We start from the raw sequence: 12,843 nt of genomic DNA, 5'->3' as shown, positions 1-12,843 counted from the left end.
CTATTGGATTTTTGAGCTTGAATTTCAGCCGATTTTCTACCTCCATGATCGGCCACTTCCGGTCAGTTTTTGGGGTAGGTCCAAGAACAAAAGTGGTTCCAAATATGGTGTTTTACCTAGGGTAGGAGTTTGGAGCCGTGGTTTTAAGTTTTTCCGGCAGGGTGTAATCGCTTTGGACACCCATCACTGCCGGCGCTTGCTGCGGCGCGTGGGTGGGGGTCGTGCAGTGGCACTGTGTCCTGTTGCGATCCTTAGGTTGTCACGAGCGCGTAGGATTTCGAGGATCTCAATTTGGATACTGTTTGATCCTCAAACGATTTTTCATATTGTGCAATTTCCGGGTTCAATACTGTTGAGCCGTTGGATCGTACTCAATTTCAGATATGTTGTTCTAGATAATTTCAAAATCGTGTAGGATGCGACGGATTGTGAATCGGAGTCCCGGATACTCTGAAATCGCAAATCCTGGGGCAAAGGTTTAGAAATTATATGATTACACGATCGTGGTCAATCCGATCGTCCGTTTCAGACTAGACTTGCATGATATGGTTCTTTAAATGTGAGGAACCTATAGGAACTTTCAGATTGATAATGGGAGGTCGTGGACCCCACGAGGTTCCGTATCGACCAATATGGAAGTTTATCGCTTAATGAAGTCTCGAGTCTTTTCAGGCAGTTCCAAACATCTGAAATGACTAAGTGGGCAGAAAAATGACTTTAAAATTAGTGCACGCACTTCTAGCAGCCGGGGGTCAGGGTTTTACTTAAATACTTTTGCTGAGCAGTTTTATTAATTAAATAATCATGGTGGTTTGACCAGGCACCTGATACCAAACAGACCCGCAGGAGGGACCTTCAGAAGGTCTAGTTAGCTCGGACCAGAAGTGAGTGGATTTTTCTTTTATAACTGATTTTATGCAAATAAAATCCATTATTTGATCTTGAATAAAGTTTATTGATTATAATTGTTCCTAGCATGTTTTGTTGAATTTAAATATCTTTATTTATATGTTGCCCAGTTAAATTGCTAAAGAGTTATAGAAAGCAGAGTTTGAGCTTTATATCAGATAAAATGGCAGCAGAGTTATAGATTGAATAAAAATTCAGTTATTTAGCATATCTTTCAGAAATATTATTATATTTATATATATTATATTTCCTCTGAAGTTTTATATTTTCTTAAACCACCGTGGGTACCCAGTACAGAAACAGTTTGCTTTCAGTATCTGTTACCTTCAGATATGACGATGTCTACAGACATCTAGTTTACCTTCAGTTTTGTCAGTGCAGTTGACATTTGCCTCACGAGTTTCGGGGACACCCGAACCGTGAGAACCAGGATTGCTGATCAGGCTGACTACGGTCCCCTGAATTCTGCCAGTTTGCGGCTCGAATTGACTTTGTGTCACCGAGACCTGCCAGGGGAATTGACGGATATCAGGAATTGACGGAATTAAAGGAGTACACCTAAGTGGTAGTTTTTAAATGGATTACAGTGCTTTTATGCGAGCTTTATTGATCTTGAATATGATTTGCATAAACATATATAAATATGAGAATGCCTTAATTTTAGTATGAATCAAATGCATATTAAATATCAGTTTTACATAACTGTTTTTACAGTGGGGATTAGTATATTCTTATGCTAATTTCTGAACCTTTATTTTTGTCCACTCACATTTTCAAATGTTTTGCACCCCCAGGCTTTAGCGTGCACAGGAATTGCACCACCGAGCCATTTTGTCTTCCGCACCTTTCTTGTTACATAAGTATTGTTTTGTAAAAGGATTAACTCATCTGTAAACTATTAGAATTGCTTTGATATGTTGCCCTAGATTGAGAATGGAACTATTGACATGTATATTTAAGTACTGGCAGTTGGTTGTATAGATATATATGCTTGTTTTGACTGGTGTTAAATTGGGAATTGAACAAATTACAAAGGAGACTCAGCCAAATTTTCGGTAAGAGTTAAGGCTAAATTAAAATCAAGTTTATAACTAGAAGGGTAAATAGGTCTTTTGTGCCCGACAATTACGAAATGTCGGACACGCACAGGGTTCGACTCGAATTCCAAAGCGAAATTTGGATCGGGTCCTGTCAAAGGGGGCTAAATAGATTACTTAAAATTTTAAGGGGTAATGTGAGGTTTGACCAATATTTAGGGTGCACTGTAGCAATTAAAGAAAAAAACCTACGACACTAAAATCGTCAAAATCAAAATTTCAAAGGAAAAAATGGTAATTCAGCCTAAAACATTTCGCGTCGTGTAAACTTTGGATCGGCAAACCAGTGTAATTAGAGATTCGCCAAAACACTACTTCCCACTTTGCGATCAAATTAAAGCAAAAATATTATAAACAATACAAATATCTCTCACGCTTCCTTCAATTTCGATCTCACCCATAACTCTCTCTCTCTCTCTCTGTGTTTTCATTCTCTGAAACGAAATCTCAGCGGAGGCAAAGCCACAGCTCGAGCTGAGAAGAAGAAGAAGAAGAAGATGGCGCCGCCAGCAGCAGCGGCAGCAGAAGGGCAAGTCCAACGCGGACAACAGCAAGGAGGAGGAGGGTTTGGTCAGAGCATCACTGGAATCATAAGGATTGCTGTGTTTTGGTACTTCGCTTCCAAATTCTTTTCTCCCAAAAAGCCTTCTGACCCCACTCAACTCAGCACCAATCTCTTCCAAAAGACTGAACCCCTGGTCTGAATCATCTCTCTTTCTTACTCTTCCTCTTTTTCTCATTAATTTTCTCAAATTTGTATGCTTGACTGAGGTTGTGGTTGTTTTTGAGATCTGGGTACGCTGTATCTCTCTTTATTTTTGCCGATTATTTGAAGTTCCTGTTTTTGTGTCTTCAACATACGTAAAAATAAATCTTTTGGCTACCAAATAACATGGCTTAGGGGAGGTATATAATTATAAATATTAAGGGCTTAAGCTGAGTATATACTTCCTCCACCATACTCGAAAGTTATAATTTATTACAACTGAATATAAATAAAAAGGACAGTTGTTTGACCTACATGTTTATGACAGTTGGAAGTTTATTGAAACTCATATGGATGTTGAAGTGCTACTGTAGCAACTGTGTGTATAGATAGGATGGTAATATTGCTGCCTGCTATGTATGGTTTCAAAACACAATTATTTGTACAGAGTGAACTTTTTTTCTTCTCATAAATAAAAAGCTATGATGGAAATAAACGCGCACATGGTTACATGTGCACTAAGATTGTTAGATAAATGGAGTATACAGAGAAAGATATATGTGGAAAAAAATAAACTTGGCGGTGAATGGTGTTATGGGGAAAAATCGCATTTCTGGTTTAAATCTTTATGTGTTACAGGTTTAAGCAAACTGCTAACTGTTATTGTTTCAGAGTAGGCCTGATTTGGCCTTTTATACCACTATTTTCCTTTAGAGCTTTTCCATTCTCATTGTCAAACTCAAATTTTTGATGATTTCTATTCAGGATATGTGGTTGTATCTTTCTGAACGTGAAAAGTTCAATGAATTCGGCAGTGAACGTGAACTTGTTTGGCATGAAACTAATATTCCATATGCTCTCTGGGGGCCAGAGAGTACCAGATCTCTTTCTATGAAGTACAATCCATCAGAGGTATCGCTTATAGACTTATCTATATGACACATGATCAATTAATATTCTTGTTACTAGTTTCCAATAGGTTGCAAAGTTCAAAGATATGAAGATAAATATTTATTCTTTCAGGCATTAAAGCACAATGGAAGTCTCTATGCTCATGTTTTCTTTGCACGCTCTGGTTACCCTCCAGACCCAAGTGATCCAGAGTATCAGCCTCTTGCTGTATTTGGAAAGACACACTGTAAGATTGTCTCCTGGAGTTGATCCATAAAGTTTCTTTTCTAATTCTTTCATTTCATCATGAATACTGGAAATAAATTTATCTTTTTGTTCATCTCAGCTATTGTGACACACCTGCCGAAGCCGAAAGCTGATAAAAAAAGGAGTTTGCTGGGGGACTCGAAAGACTCTGATGAGAAGGAACCACTAATTGAGGCACGCTCTTTTTTATTTACTGATTCCATAGATTGTTCTGAGATTACTGTTTATGAGTGAACTTCAAATTTTGATTACTAGAATCTCAAATCTGTTGGGAATTGGTATCGTATACAATTCTTCCACATCAAAGAAGGGACAAAGGGTAGCCGTCTGAAAATTGTACCAAGGAATTTTGAGATAAAAACCCACACCTTGAGTCAAGAGAAAAGCTTAGGTGGATAGTTAAGTACTGAGGAGTATTGGCTGAGTGGGCCTGGACTTGATTGAGGCTCGAGTTCAACAGATTTTGGATCTCGAAAATATTTATGGGCTAGTTCACATATTGAAAGTAGGCTTTTAAAAAAATGCAGTACTTGTTAACAAAATAATTTCCTCTAATAATTAATATGCTTCACAAAAGAGGCTCTGCCTATTTTGACCATTACATTCGTATATGTTCCAAAAAAAGAACAAAAAAAGGGAAAAAAAAAAAAAAAAGTCAATTCATAGAAGACTAGTGGTAACTCTATTCTCTTTATCTGTTAACCATATATGTAAGAATAAAAAACCTTTCTAGAGTTGGTTCATAAGAGGAGAAACTATCCAATCTATACAGTGTGGTTAAAGAGTATTTAAGTCTTTAAAACCCACTGGTGCATGCTATATTTCGTGTATATATTATATCATACTATCTTATGAAGTTTATTAGATTAACTGTTAGTGGTTGGTTTAATATTTCCTAAACTTTTAGCGATATGGATATCACTCTGTCTACATTTCTGTGTATTCAGGCCGGTGATGTTTTTTTAATATCAATATGTTTGTCTATCAGAAAATCTGTTTGTCCTTGATAATAAAACATTGATTACCATCTTGTTCTTCTCAATAGTGAAATGTTGCAACATTGTTAACTTCGACTTCTCATAAATAATACATGATGAAAATTTATGTTCTTTTTAATAGTGTTACGGTCATAAGTCCTAATGAAGTCCATGTTGGTTGTTTCAGGTAGTTGATGATACTCAAGGTGATTCTGAAGATAATGGTCCTGTGGAGTGGGTTTCGTATTGGAAACCAAATATTACTATTAATCTGGTTGATGATTTTACGGGGTATGTTTTCTGAATTTGAAATAACTACAATGTTTGGCAAGTATTTGGCAGAATGTTTTATTTATTCTTGCTTAGGAGTTTAAAAGTCGAAATACTGTAGGTTGATTTAGTATGGGATTTATTTTGCCAAAGATTCTAACATTACTAATTATATAAATTGTAATTATTTTTTTATTGTTACCCAGAGAAAAAGTGCTCACTCCATATTGCTACCGTTTTCTCTTTCCCATGTTACAAGCATTTTTCCCGATGAATTTTCCAATTCTTGGGTTTTTCCGTCTGCAGGTACCCTCATAATGCTGTTCCACCTAATGTTGCCCCTTGTATCCTTCTACTGTATTTGACAGTCATGCTTTCTGGTCTTATAATGAGATTGCTGGGTGATTATTTTCTCTATTGGTTTGAAAGATTGTTAATCCCGGGAAATGCCCTCAAATAGCACTATTACTGTAGCCAAGTCCCATTATATCAATATCATCTCGATATGATGTTGATACTATCAATATTTTCTATTATTTTTATTGCAAAAACTCCCATATAGTCTTGATATGACAAATAAAGTTCAATATTCTGATGATACTGTCGAATTGCTACAGTAATAATAGTACATGATTTCATGCCATGTACAATTTTGTCCCTGAACTACGTTGATGTGTCTTGATTTGTCTCCACGCAAGCACTTACACACACTGACAAATACTGACATGACTTAGAATGTAGTCCTGGATATATCTCCTGTTAATTTGGTTTCTGGTAATGGGGATATCTGGGAATACACCGTAGCTTATATATTTTCTATACAGTTGCTGCCATGCTAATACCCGTAGTTTAAGACATTGGCTGAGTTATATTTTTCCCTGCTGCATTGTGTCTGACCACAATGCTGCAATAAAGTGATGCATGCAGTTACAATAATGCCAGTTAGAAACATCATACTTTCCTGCCACTGCACACACTGAGCTTTCTTCAATTTCCTGTTTTCTCGTTATGTCAAATGAAAAATCCGAATATACTTGGAATCCTCATTTGGGAATAAAGCTTTGGTTAGTGGAGGGGATTTGTATTCTTGAAAGCTATATGCATATTTATGGAGCATAGGTGGCTTTTCATTATGGAAAAAAATTCATATTGTTTTTTTATTTATATTTTATAAAAATATGTTCCTTTGAGAATATATGATTTTCAATATGTATGTTGATAAATTCTTAGATTTGTCCTTGTCGCTATTGTGTTTTGGTGGTTGTGTGCAAGCAGTAACTTGACTGGAGCCTCTATATGACTAAAATGTGGGTTTCTGAGGTAAAACATGCTAAAGCCAGGAGTTTTGGGTTTCTTAACTTCAGCTTTGCAGACTTGAATCTTGAGCCTAGTACTGGGAACTACTTTCCAACTATTTTCTTCAACGAATTTTGGTTACTTCGAGATAAGATGATAGCAATTAATGAGACAGTGAAAGAATTGGCTCTTAACCTGGAGGTAGGTCCCATAAGCATGACCAAGTGGCAACTATTCCTGCAGATTGATCAGTCTTTCCAAATTCACCGTAGTTATGGAAGCATGCTTGAGGGTGAGGCTGATGAACTGAAGGTATTGCTTATTTTTGTTACTGTAGGAGATTGGCTGGCATTTGCATTTGATAAATTCAGTAGTCGGTTTTTTTTGCTATACTTTCTACAGTGCTGATTTTCAGTTGAAATTTGGTAAATTAGATTGAGATTTGGGGAGTCCAAAAAATAAAACAAATGATATATAATGCATTGTAATGTAAGCACTGTAGGATGACTGAATGAGAACAGTTGGGATTCCAATGTTGTGATTAGGAGCACAAGTTGCTGCCATGGGAAGACCTCGCCCAAGGCATCAATTCTTCTCTTCTTGTTATCGTTGGAGGTGGGTAATGGGAATAGGGCGAGGTTTGGGAAGAGTGCTGGGTGGGGAAAACTGCTCTCCTTGTAGTGTCACTATCCCCACAACACCTCCATGGCTAGTATGTTTGTTCCTCTTATTTCCTATCCACTGCTGTGGAGTTTTGGGCTTCGTATGAATCTTAATGATGAGGAAGTGGGGGAGTGTGCTTTGTTTATATCACAATCAGAGTGTTGGATGACATCTTGTAAATCCTACTGATGGAAGCTGATGGAAAACCTTATCTTTCTTCTTTTATTGCCTCTATTTTAATTTGGAAGGCCAAAGTACCTCCTAAGGTACATCTTTTCAGCTTGGAATAGCTCATGGGAGGGTTTTCCATCAACTTTCATCAGTAGGATTGATAAGAAAATGCCCCTCAAGTGTCATGGGTGTTTCTTCCCATTGGTGTGTTGCGTATTAAAAGGTTGTTAGTACGGGTTATCTGTTCATTGCCCTGGCTGCTTTATGCTTATGGTTTAGGCTGTTTAGGGGGTCCAATTTGAGCTGGATTGTTTCACAATCTTGTGTGGCTTTATTCTGCGAGAGGCCTAAGTTGTTTGGTGATAGGAAGAGGGGTGTGGTTCTGGGGATAATTCTTTCGTTTCTATATATTCAGTTTGGAGAGTTGTTTCCTAGTGCCTTGTTCTGTTGTTGTGGATGCTTGTTTTTGCTGCTTTTGCTGAGAGCTTTTTTAGTGTAGTGGACTTCTTGTCCTCTGTTTTTGTATTTGTTTGCTTTAATCAATGAATTCTGTTTCATATAAAATAAAATATGATCTAGTCATTTAGTGTAAAGTTACCTAGGAGGTACCTGTTAGAAATCCATGCAATATATAAAGTGTTAACCTTGCTCATAAATATGGTATAATGTTCATTAAAATATTAATATAAAAGAAATGAACGGATTTTTGAAGATGCGAGGGGGCAGAAGTGGAGGAGGTGCGGGAAAAAGCAAAGTACTGGGCAGTGCTGTAGGCTTCTGTTTCTCCTATTTTTGGGAATTCATCTCTTTCAACCATTTTGCTTGATTGGGCTGCAGTGTCTTCATTAGGATTGTTTTTCTCATAGTTGTAAATGTCGGTACTAGTTTTCTTGTTTCCTTCTATTATTGCTGGAATACTTGTCCACTTTTCTGTATGGTTTTTTAATGAAAAAAAAATTTCTCCCTTTCTTTAAAAAAATATTTATATATATAATATAAAAGAAATCTGCATATACTGCCGCTTTTTAATTATTTATTATTGCAAATTTGTGGACCTAGAACCTTAGGGGAAGTAGAGGATTGGGTAACTAGTTCACTTATTTAATTTTGATGTGATTAAATTGCACTTTAGATGATTATTGAAACTTTTTTGGGTAGTTAGTTTAATGTGTTTTTCTGGTGGAATTTCATTAATTTAATAATTTTCATGATTCTTGCTGCTTTAGTGGTTTTCCTGTCTTTTCAAATCTTAATTGATTTGTAATGCTTTACAGAGAGTATTCTTGGAAGGAAATCCTTACCTCCTTGGAATCACAATGGTTGTTTCTTTACTTCATTCAGTGTTTGACTTCTTGGCATTCAAGAATGGTGAGTGATTGTTCTTTTAGTTTTCTTTTGTTTTATTTACTCGTATAACATTTTGAGGATTATGGGATGGCTTGTTAGTCTAAACTTTTTCTCTGCAGATATTCAATTTTGGAACAAAAATAAGTCTATGGAAGGACTGTCTGCAAAGTCTGTTATTGTGAGCTTCATATGTCAGCTCATTGTCTTCCTCTATCTACTTGACAATGATACTTCGTGGATGATACTTATAAGTTCTGGAATTGGCTGCTGCATTGAGTTTTGGAAAATTGGGAAGGCTATGCACATTGAGGTATATCAGTTTAAGTTTGCATACTGTCACAATGTATTAGGCCAAATAACTTACCACACTTTGTCTTACTTTTTTTTCCCCTCATTTTTTTTGGACCTATTAGCAACTCTTTTTGAGTTATGTTCTAAGTTCTTGGAAAGAGTGAATTGAAGGTTAGCTGGGTGGATAAAAGCTGTCTATGTGTGTTTATAAAGGAGACTTTGATTTAGTCGGTTGTGAGTAGCTTTCCTACAAATTAATAAAGGATTTTCTGTGGGATGTTAAGATAGAAAGGAGAGGGTGCAAAGATTGGGTATTTAGGAAGAGAGTTATTTTGGCATTGATTTTTCGGGAAGAGAAGGTGGGAAGAGAAAAATATTTAGCATAATATTCGGTTTCTTAAGAAAGGTTTCGATACGTGGTGATTCTATACTTGTTATGAATCTGTACGTTTTCCAAATGTGAGATTTATGAATTGTTTTAGTTTTGAGTTTGTCTATGTGTTGGGGCCCACCTTTGCAATGTGGTATGATATGAACCGTCCATTTTATGCGTCTTCATTTAAGAATCATTCATGCAAAAAAAAAAAGGCAAAATCAGAAATCATATATATCCATTTGATTGTCAATTATGATAAAATAAATTGACGAACACAATGTTTCCATTAGCGGTGAATGATGACGATGATAATCAAATGGAACATGTGTGTTGAATTATCATCAAATAAGGAGATGAACACAACGTTAATAGACACTGAAATTTGATGATGATAATCAAATGGAATATATGTGTGTGTTTGTAGGGTGTTAACTCTTATTGAAGAGTGCTGTTATCTAATACAAAAATTGCCCTATGTCTGATTTCCACCTATATGGCTATATCACATGATACTTTATGCTGTTATCTGCTAATGTTTGAAACTCTGCATATTTGAGACTCAGTGTCGTGACATAGCTATTTTAAACAATGATCCTGATCTCTAGTTTACCTAGTTTATAAAATTAACACACTTGTGTCCTTTCCATCTCAAGATTGATAGAACAGGGAGGATACCTATGTTGAGGTTCCGAGACCGTGAGTCATATGCAGGAAATAAGACAAAAGAATATGATGATATGGCGATGAAGTATTTGTCATATGTGCTCTTCTTCCTTGTTGCATGCTCCTCTGTTTACTCACTTAAGTACGAGCGTCACAGGAGCTGGTATTCTTGGATTCTCTCTTCACTCACGAGCTGTGTTTACATGTTTGGTAAGTTCTTGGTTCCATCCATTGTTTGCTATGCTAATATGCCCCTTATTTTTAAAGTAGCAGCAAATTGCATTACTTGTTAATTACTTGAAACCATTTCAATTCTCTTTATGACTGTTGTGTCTACCTCACTTACTGACACTGGACTTCTTTGTATAACTGTAATCTAGGATAAGTTTATGTCTGTTCCCTTTTATTCAATCTAAAACCTTAGAATGAAGATACTGATGAGCATAATCAAGACTTTGTAGTGAGAACATAATCTATTTTTGTCGTAGGCTATTAGCATTTTCCTTATCTATTCTATTGTTCTATATACTGGTTTCATTTGCTTTGGTAACCCTCTGATTTAATAATAGTTTTTTCAGAATTGTGCTAGCATCTCATAATAGTGAGTTTACACAAAAATCAACCTTCCTATATTATGTATACTAGGTTGTTAACCTTATTTGTGGTAAAAATTTAATGATTGATGCCCTTTGTTTTGAATACATTGTCATTGCAGGTTTTATTATGATGTGCCCTCAATTGTTCATTAACTATAAGCTGAAGTCAGTGGCTCATCTACCCTGGAGGCAGATGACTTACAAGTTCCTCAACACCATCATCGATGATCTATTTGCCTTTGTCATAAAAATGCCAATACTACATCGCCTTTCCGTCTTCCGTGATGGTAAGATGTGGTCTATTTCGTTTTATTTTCCTTTGTAGTCATATGCATAAATCTGTGTATATTTTTGGGGTTGGAATTGTTTCTTCATTGAAATTTGAATGAGTTAGTCAATCACATTGGTGGTGTGGAATTTTGTTCAGCTCCCATCATGTGGGTATTTCAAATCATGATTTAGCTCATATTAAAAATAAATAAAAAAACTAATTCACCTCCTGGAAGCTGCAGTCTGAGGTGGCACTATGTTGAAGTGAAGGGCCTCAAACAGCTCATAATCACCTTGTTCGGGAAGTAGTGTGGATATAGTATAGTTAGGATATGAGAAAAGGTGTAACATTGATCTTTTAAGGGGCGTAGAGGGGGTTTTCTCTTTTTAATCTGGTTTCTTCTTTGGTAGAACAGTGCTACTAAGCTAAAAAATCGGGGCTTGCCTTTTCTTTCTCAAGTTTTCCTGTTCTTAGGAGAGGGGAAGTCGGTATTCCTGTATTAGGCTGCCCAGGCCAGTGGTTATCGTGTTACATTTTGATGCACCATAAGTCACTATATAATATTCTGAAGGCCAGTTGAAACTATTAGTTTATTCTGTCTGTTTGTTTGAACTTATTTTGGTTTGTGTCTGGTTCACATATTCCCCCCCTTTAATTTTATTATCTTCGTTCTTGCTTCACAGATGTCATATTTCTGATATACGTATACCAGAGATGGATCTATCCCGTGGACAAGAAACGTGTAAATGAATTTGGTTTCAGTGGTGACGATGAGGTCACAGATGGTGCAGTTGACACTGCTGTTAAGGAAGAAGAGAAGAAAACCAATTAAGCTTTTAAGTTATATAGATAATTTGATTTAATACAGCACATACTTTCAGTTAGGGTAAACATTATTCTAGTATTCTTGTTTTGCCCTTTTTGCTTTGTCCATTTACATTGGGTCTTGTTTTAGTAAAGGATTTGGTTGTATGCCATGCCATCTCCTCGGGAAGACTTTTATGGCCAGCAGGTTAAGCAACTGTTACTAGCGCTCCTCTCAGATTCCTGTCACTGACTACAGTTTCTGTGATATTATTTAGAAAGTTGCCGCTGGAGGGGGTGATCCTTTTTTGGTCTGGTTGGAGAAGGCGATCAAACTAGGTGGTTTGTCTAAGTATGTAGTGTTTTCTTTAAATTTTTTAAGTCCGTTGATAATGCCACAAATTTTGATAATGCCTTTTGTAGTATTTTCCACCCTTTTGGATAAGTATTGATGTTTTCAGAACAATTGAAGTGGCTGGCAGAAGATCATATTCATTTATCGTTAAAATCTCCTTTAGTGCCAGCTCTGAATGCTTAAAACAGTGTATTAAGAAATATTTCTCTTTATTTGGATGTACCATGTTTTGATGGTCAATCTTGCGACATCGAGTTGACAGTCAATTTTGCAAGTTGAATGATTTGAATCTTATTATAACTTCCAAATATTTCCCTCATTTGGGTCTAGTTCAGTAGAAATGGGCTTACACTTGTACACTAGAGGTCTCAGGTCTGAATTCTCATGACATTTTAATTGTGTGTGTGAAATCTCCCTCACTTTAATTAAAACTATCGTTTGTACTCAAAAGAAAAAAGAGAGTAAAGTATGCTTGTTATTTTTTCTTTCTTTTGAATAATTAAGAATCATCCATGCGTCAAGTTTGAACCCATATTATTTTAGTTTTGTGCGTCTGTATGAATCCGCCCTTCTCGTACTCAAAAAGGAAAAAATAGAAAAGGGAATTTGTTCACCCGTTTAATGTTTGTTACTGTGATAGTAAGGTAAAGTTCTCTATTGTCTTGAAAATCATTGATTAGTCAACAGTCAACTTTCTTTAGGGTGCGAGCGGGGCGCTACTAGCAATGAGAATTCTAGGCGACTTCTTAAAAATAGATTACTTGTGCTCTAAGTTACTGATTTCTAAGCAAGCGATTGTGAATTTGGGTGAGGAATATCTCCTAAGTAAGTTCTTTTCTTGCCTCAGGCTAGTGAGGACTTTCACAATTTTTCACAGCACAAAACTGATAGTT

General features: G+C 36.2%; 1 protein-coding gene across 2 annotated transcripts; it reads left to right on the top strand.

Annotated features, from left to right (window-relative positions):
• The first annotated feature begins 2,279 nt into the window (after nucleotides 1-2,279).
• LOC117624239 (cleft lip and palate transmembrane protein 1 homolog) lies at nucleotides 2,280-12,224 on the top strand. Of its 2 annotated transcripts, XM_034355385.1 has the most exons (12): nucleotides 2,280-2,704; nucleotides 3,478-3,624; nucleotides 3,736-3,850; nucleotides 3,950-4,044; nucleotides 5,035-5,138; nucleotides 5,424-5,461; nucleotides 6,490-6,725; nucleotides 8,522-8,615; nucleotides 8,714-8,904; nucleotides 9,915-10,134; nucleotides 10,640-10,807; nucleotides 11,475-12,224. In XM_034355385.1, exons 1-12 carry the CDS (start codon nucleotides 2,504-2,506, stop codon nucleotides 11,621-11,623), a joined length of 1,758 nt encoding a protein of 585 aa, XP_034211276.1. In that variant the 5' UTR covers nucleotides 2,280-2,503; the 3' UTR covers nucleotides 11,624-12,224. The 2 variants fall into 2 exon arrangements, with proteins under 2 accessions (XP_034211276.1, XP_034211277.1); XM_034355386.1 differs by lacking the exon at nucleotides 5,424-5,461 and having other exon boundaries at nucleotides 2,290-2,704; nucleotides 6,482-6,725.
• Nucleotides 12,225-12,843: the final 619 nt, after the last annotated feature.

The sequence above is a fragment of the Prunus dulcis genome, chromosome 4, assembly GCF_902201215.1.
Source record: "Prunus dulcis chromosome 4, ALMONDv2, whole genome shotgun sequence".
In the NCBI taxonomy this organism is placed as follows: Eukaryota; Viridiplantae; Streptophyta; class Magnoliopsida; order Rosales; family Rosaceae; genus Prunus; species Prunus dulcis.
The sequence above is the reverse complement of the archived record's forward strand: the minus strand, read 5'-3'. Positions and strand labels throughout refer to the sequence as shown.

Excerpts from the sequence above, each read along its gene's own strand:
- LOC117624239 (XM_034355385.1), top strand. The coding sequence starts at position 2,504 with ATGGCGCCGCCAGCAGCAGCGGCAGCAGAAGGGCAAGTCCAACGCGGA. Across the intron at positions 8,616-8,713 it reads CTTCTTGGCATTCAAGAATG|ATATTCAATTTTGGAACAAA; the intron begins GTGAGTGATTGT and ends TTTTCTCTGCAG. Across the intron at positions 10,135-10,639 it reads GAGCTGTGTTTACATGTTTG|GTTTTATTATGATGTGCCCT; the intron begins GTAAGTTCTTGG and ends TTGTCATTGCAG.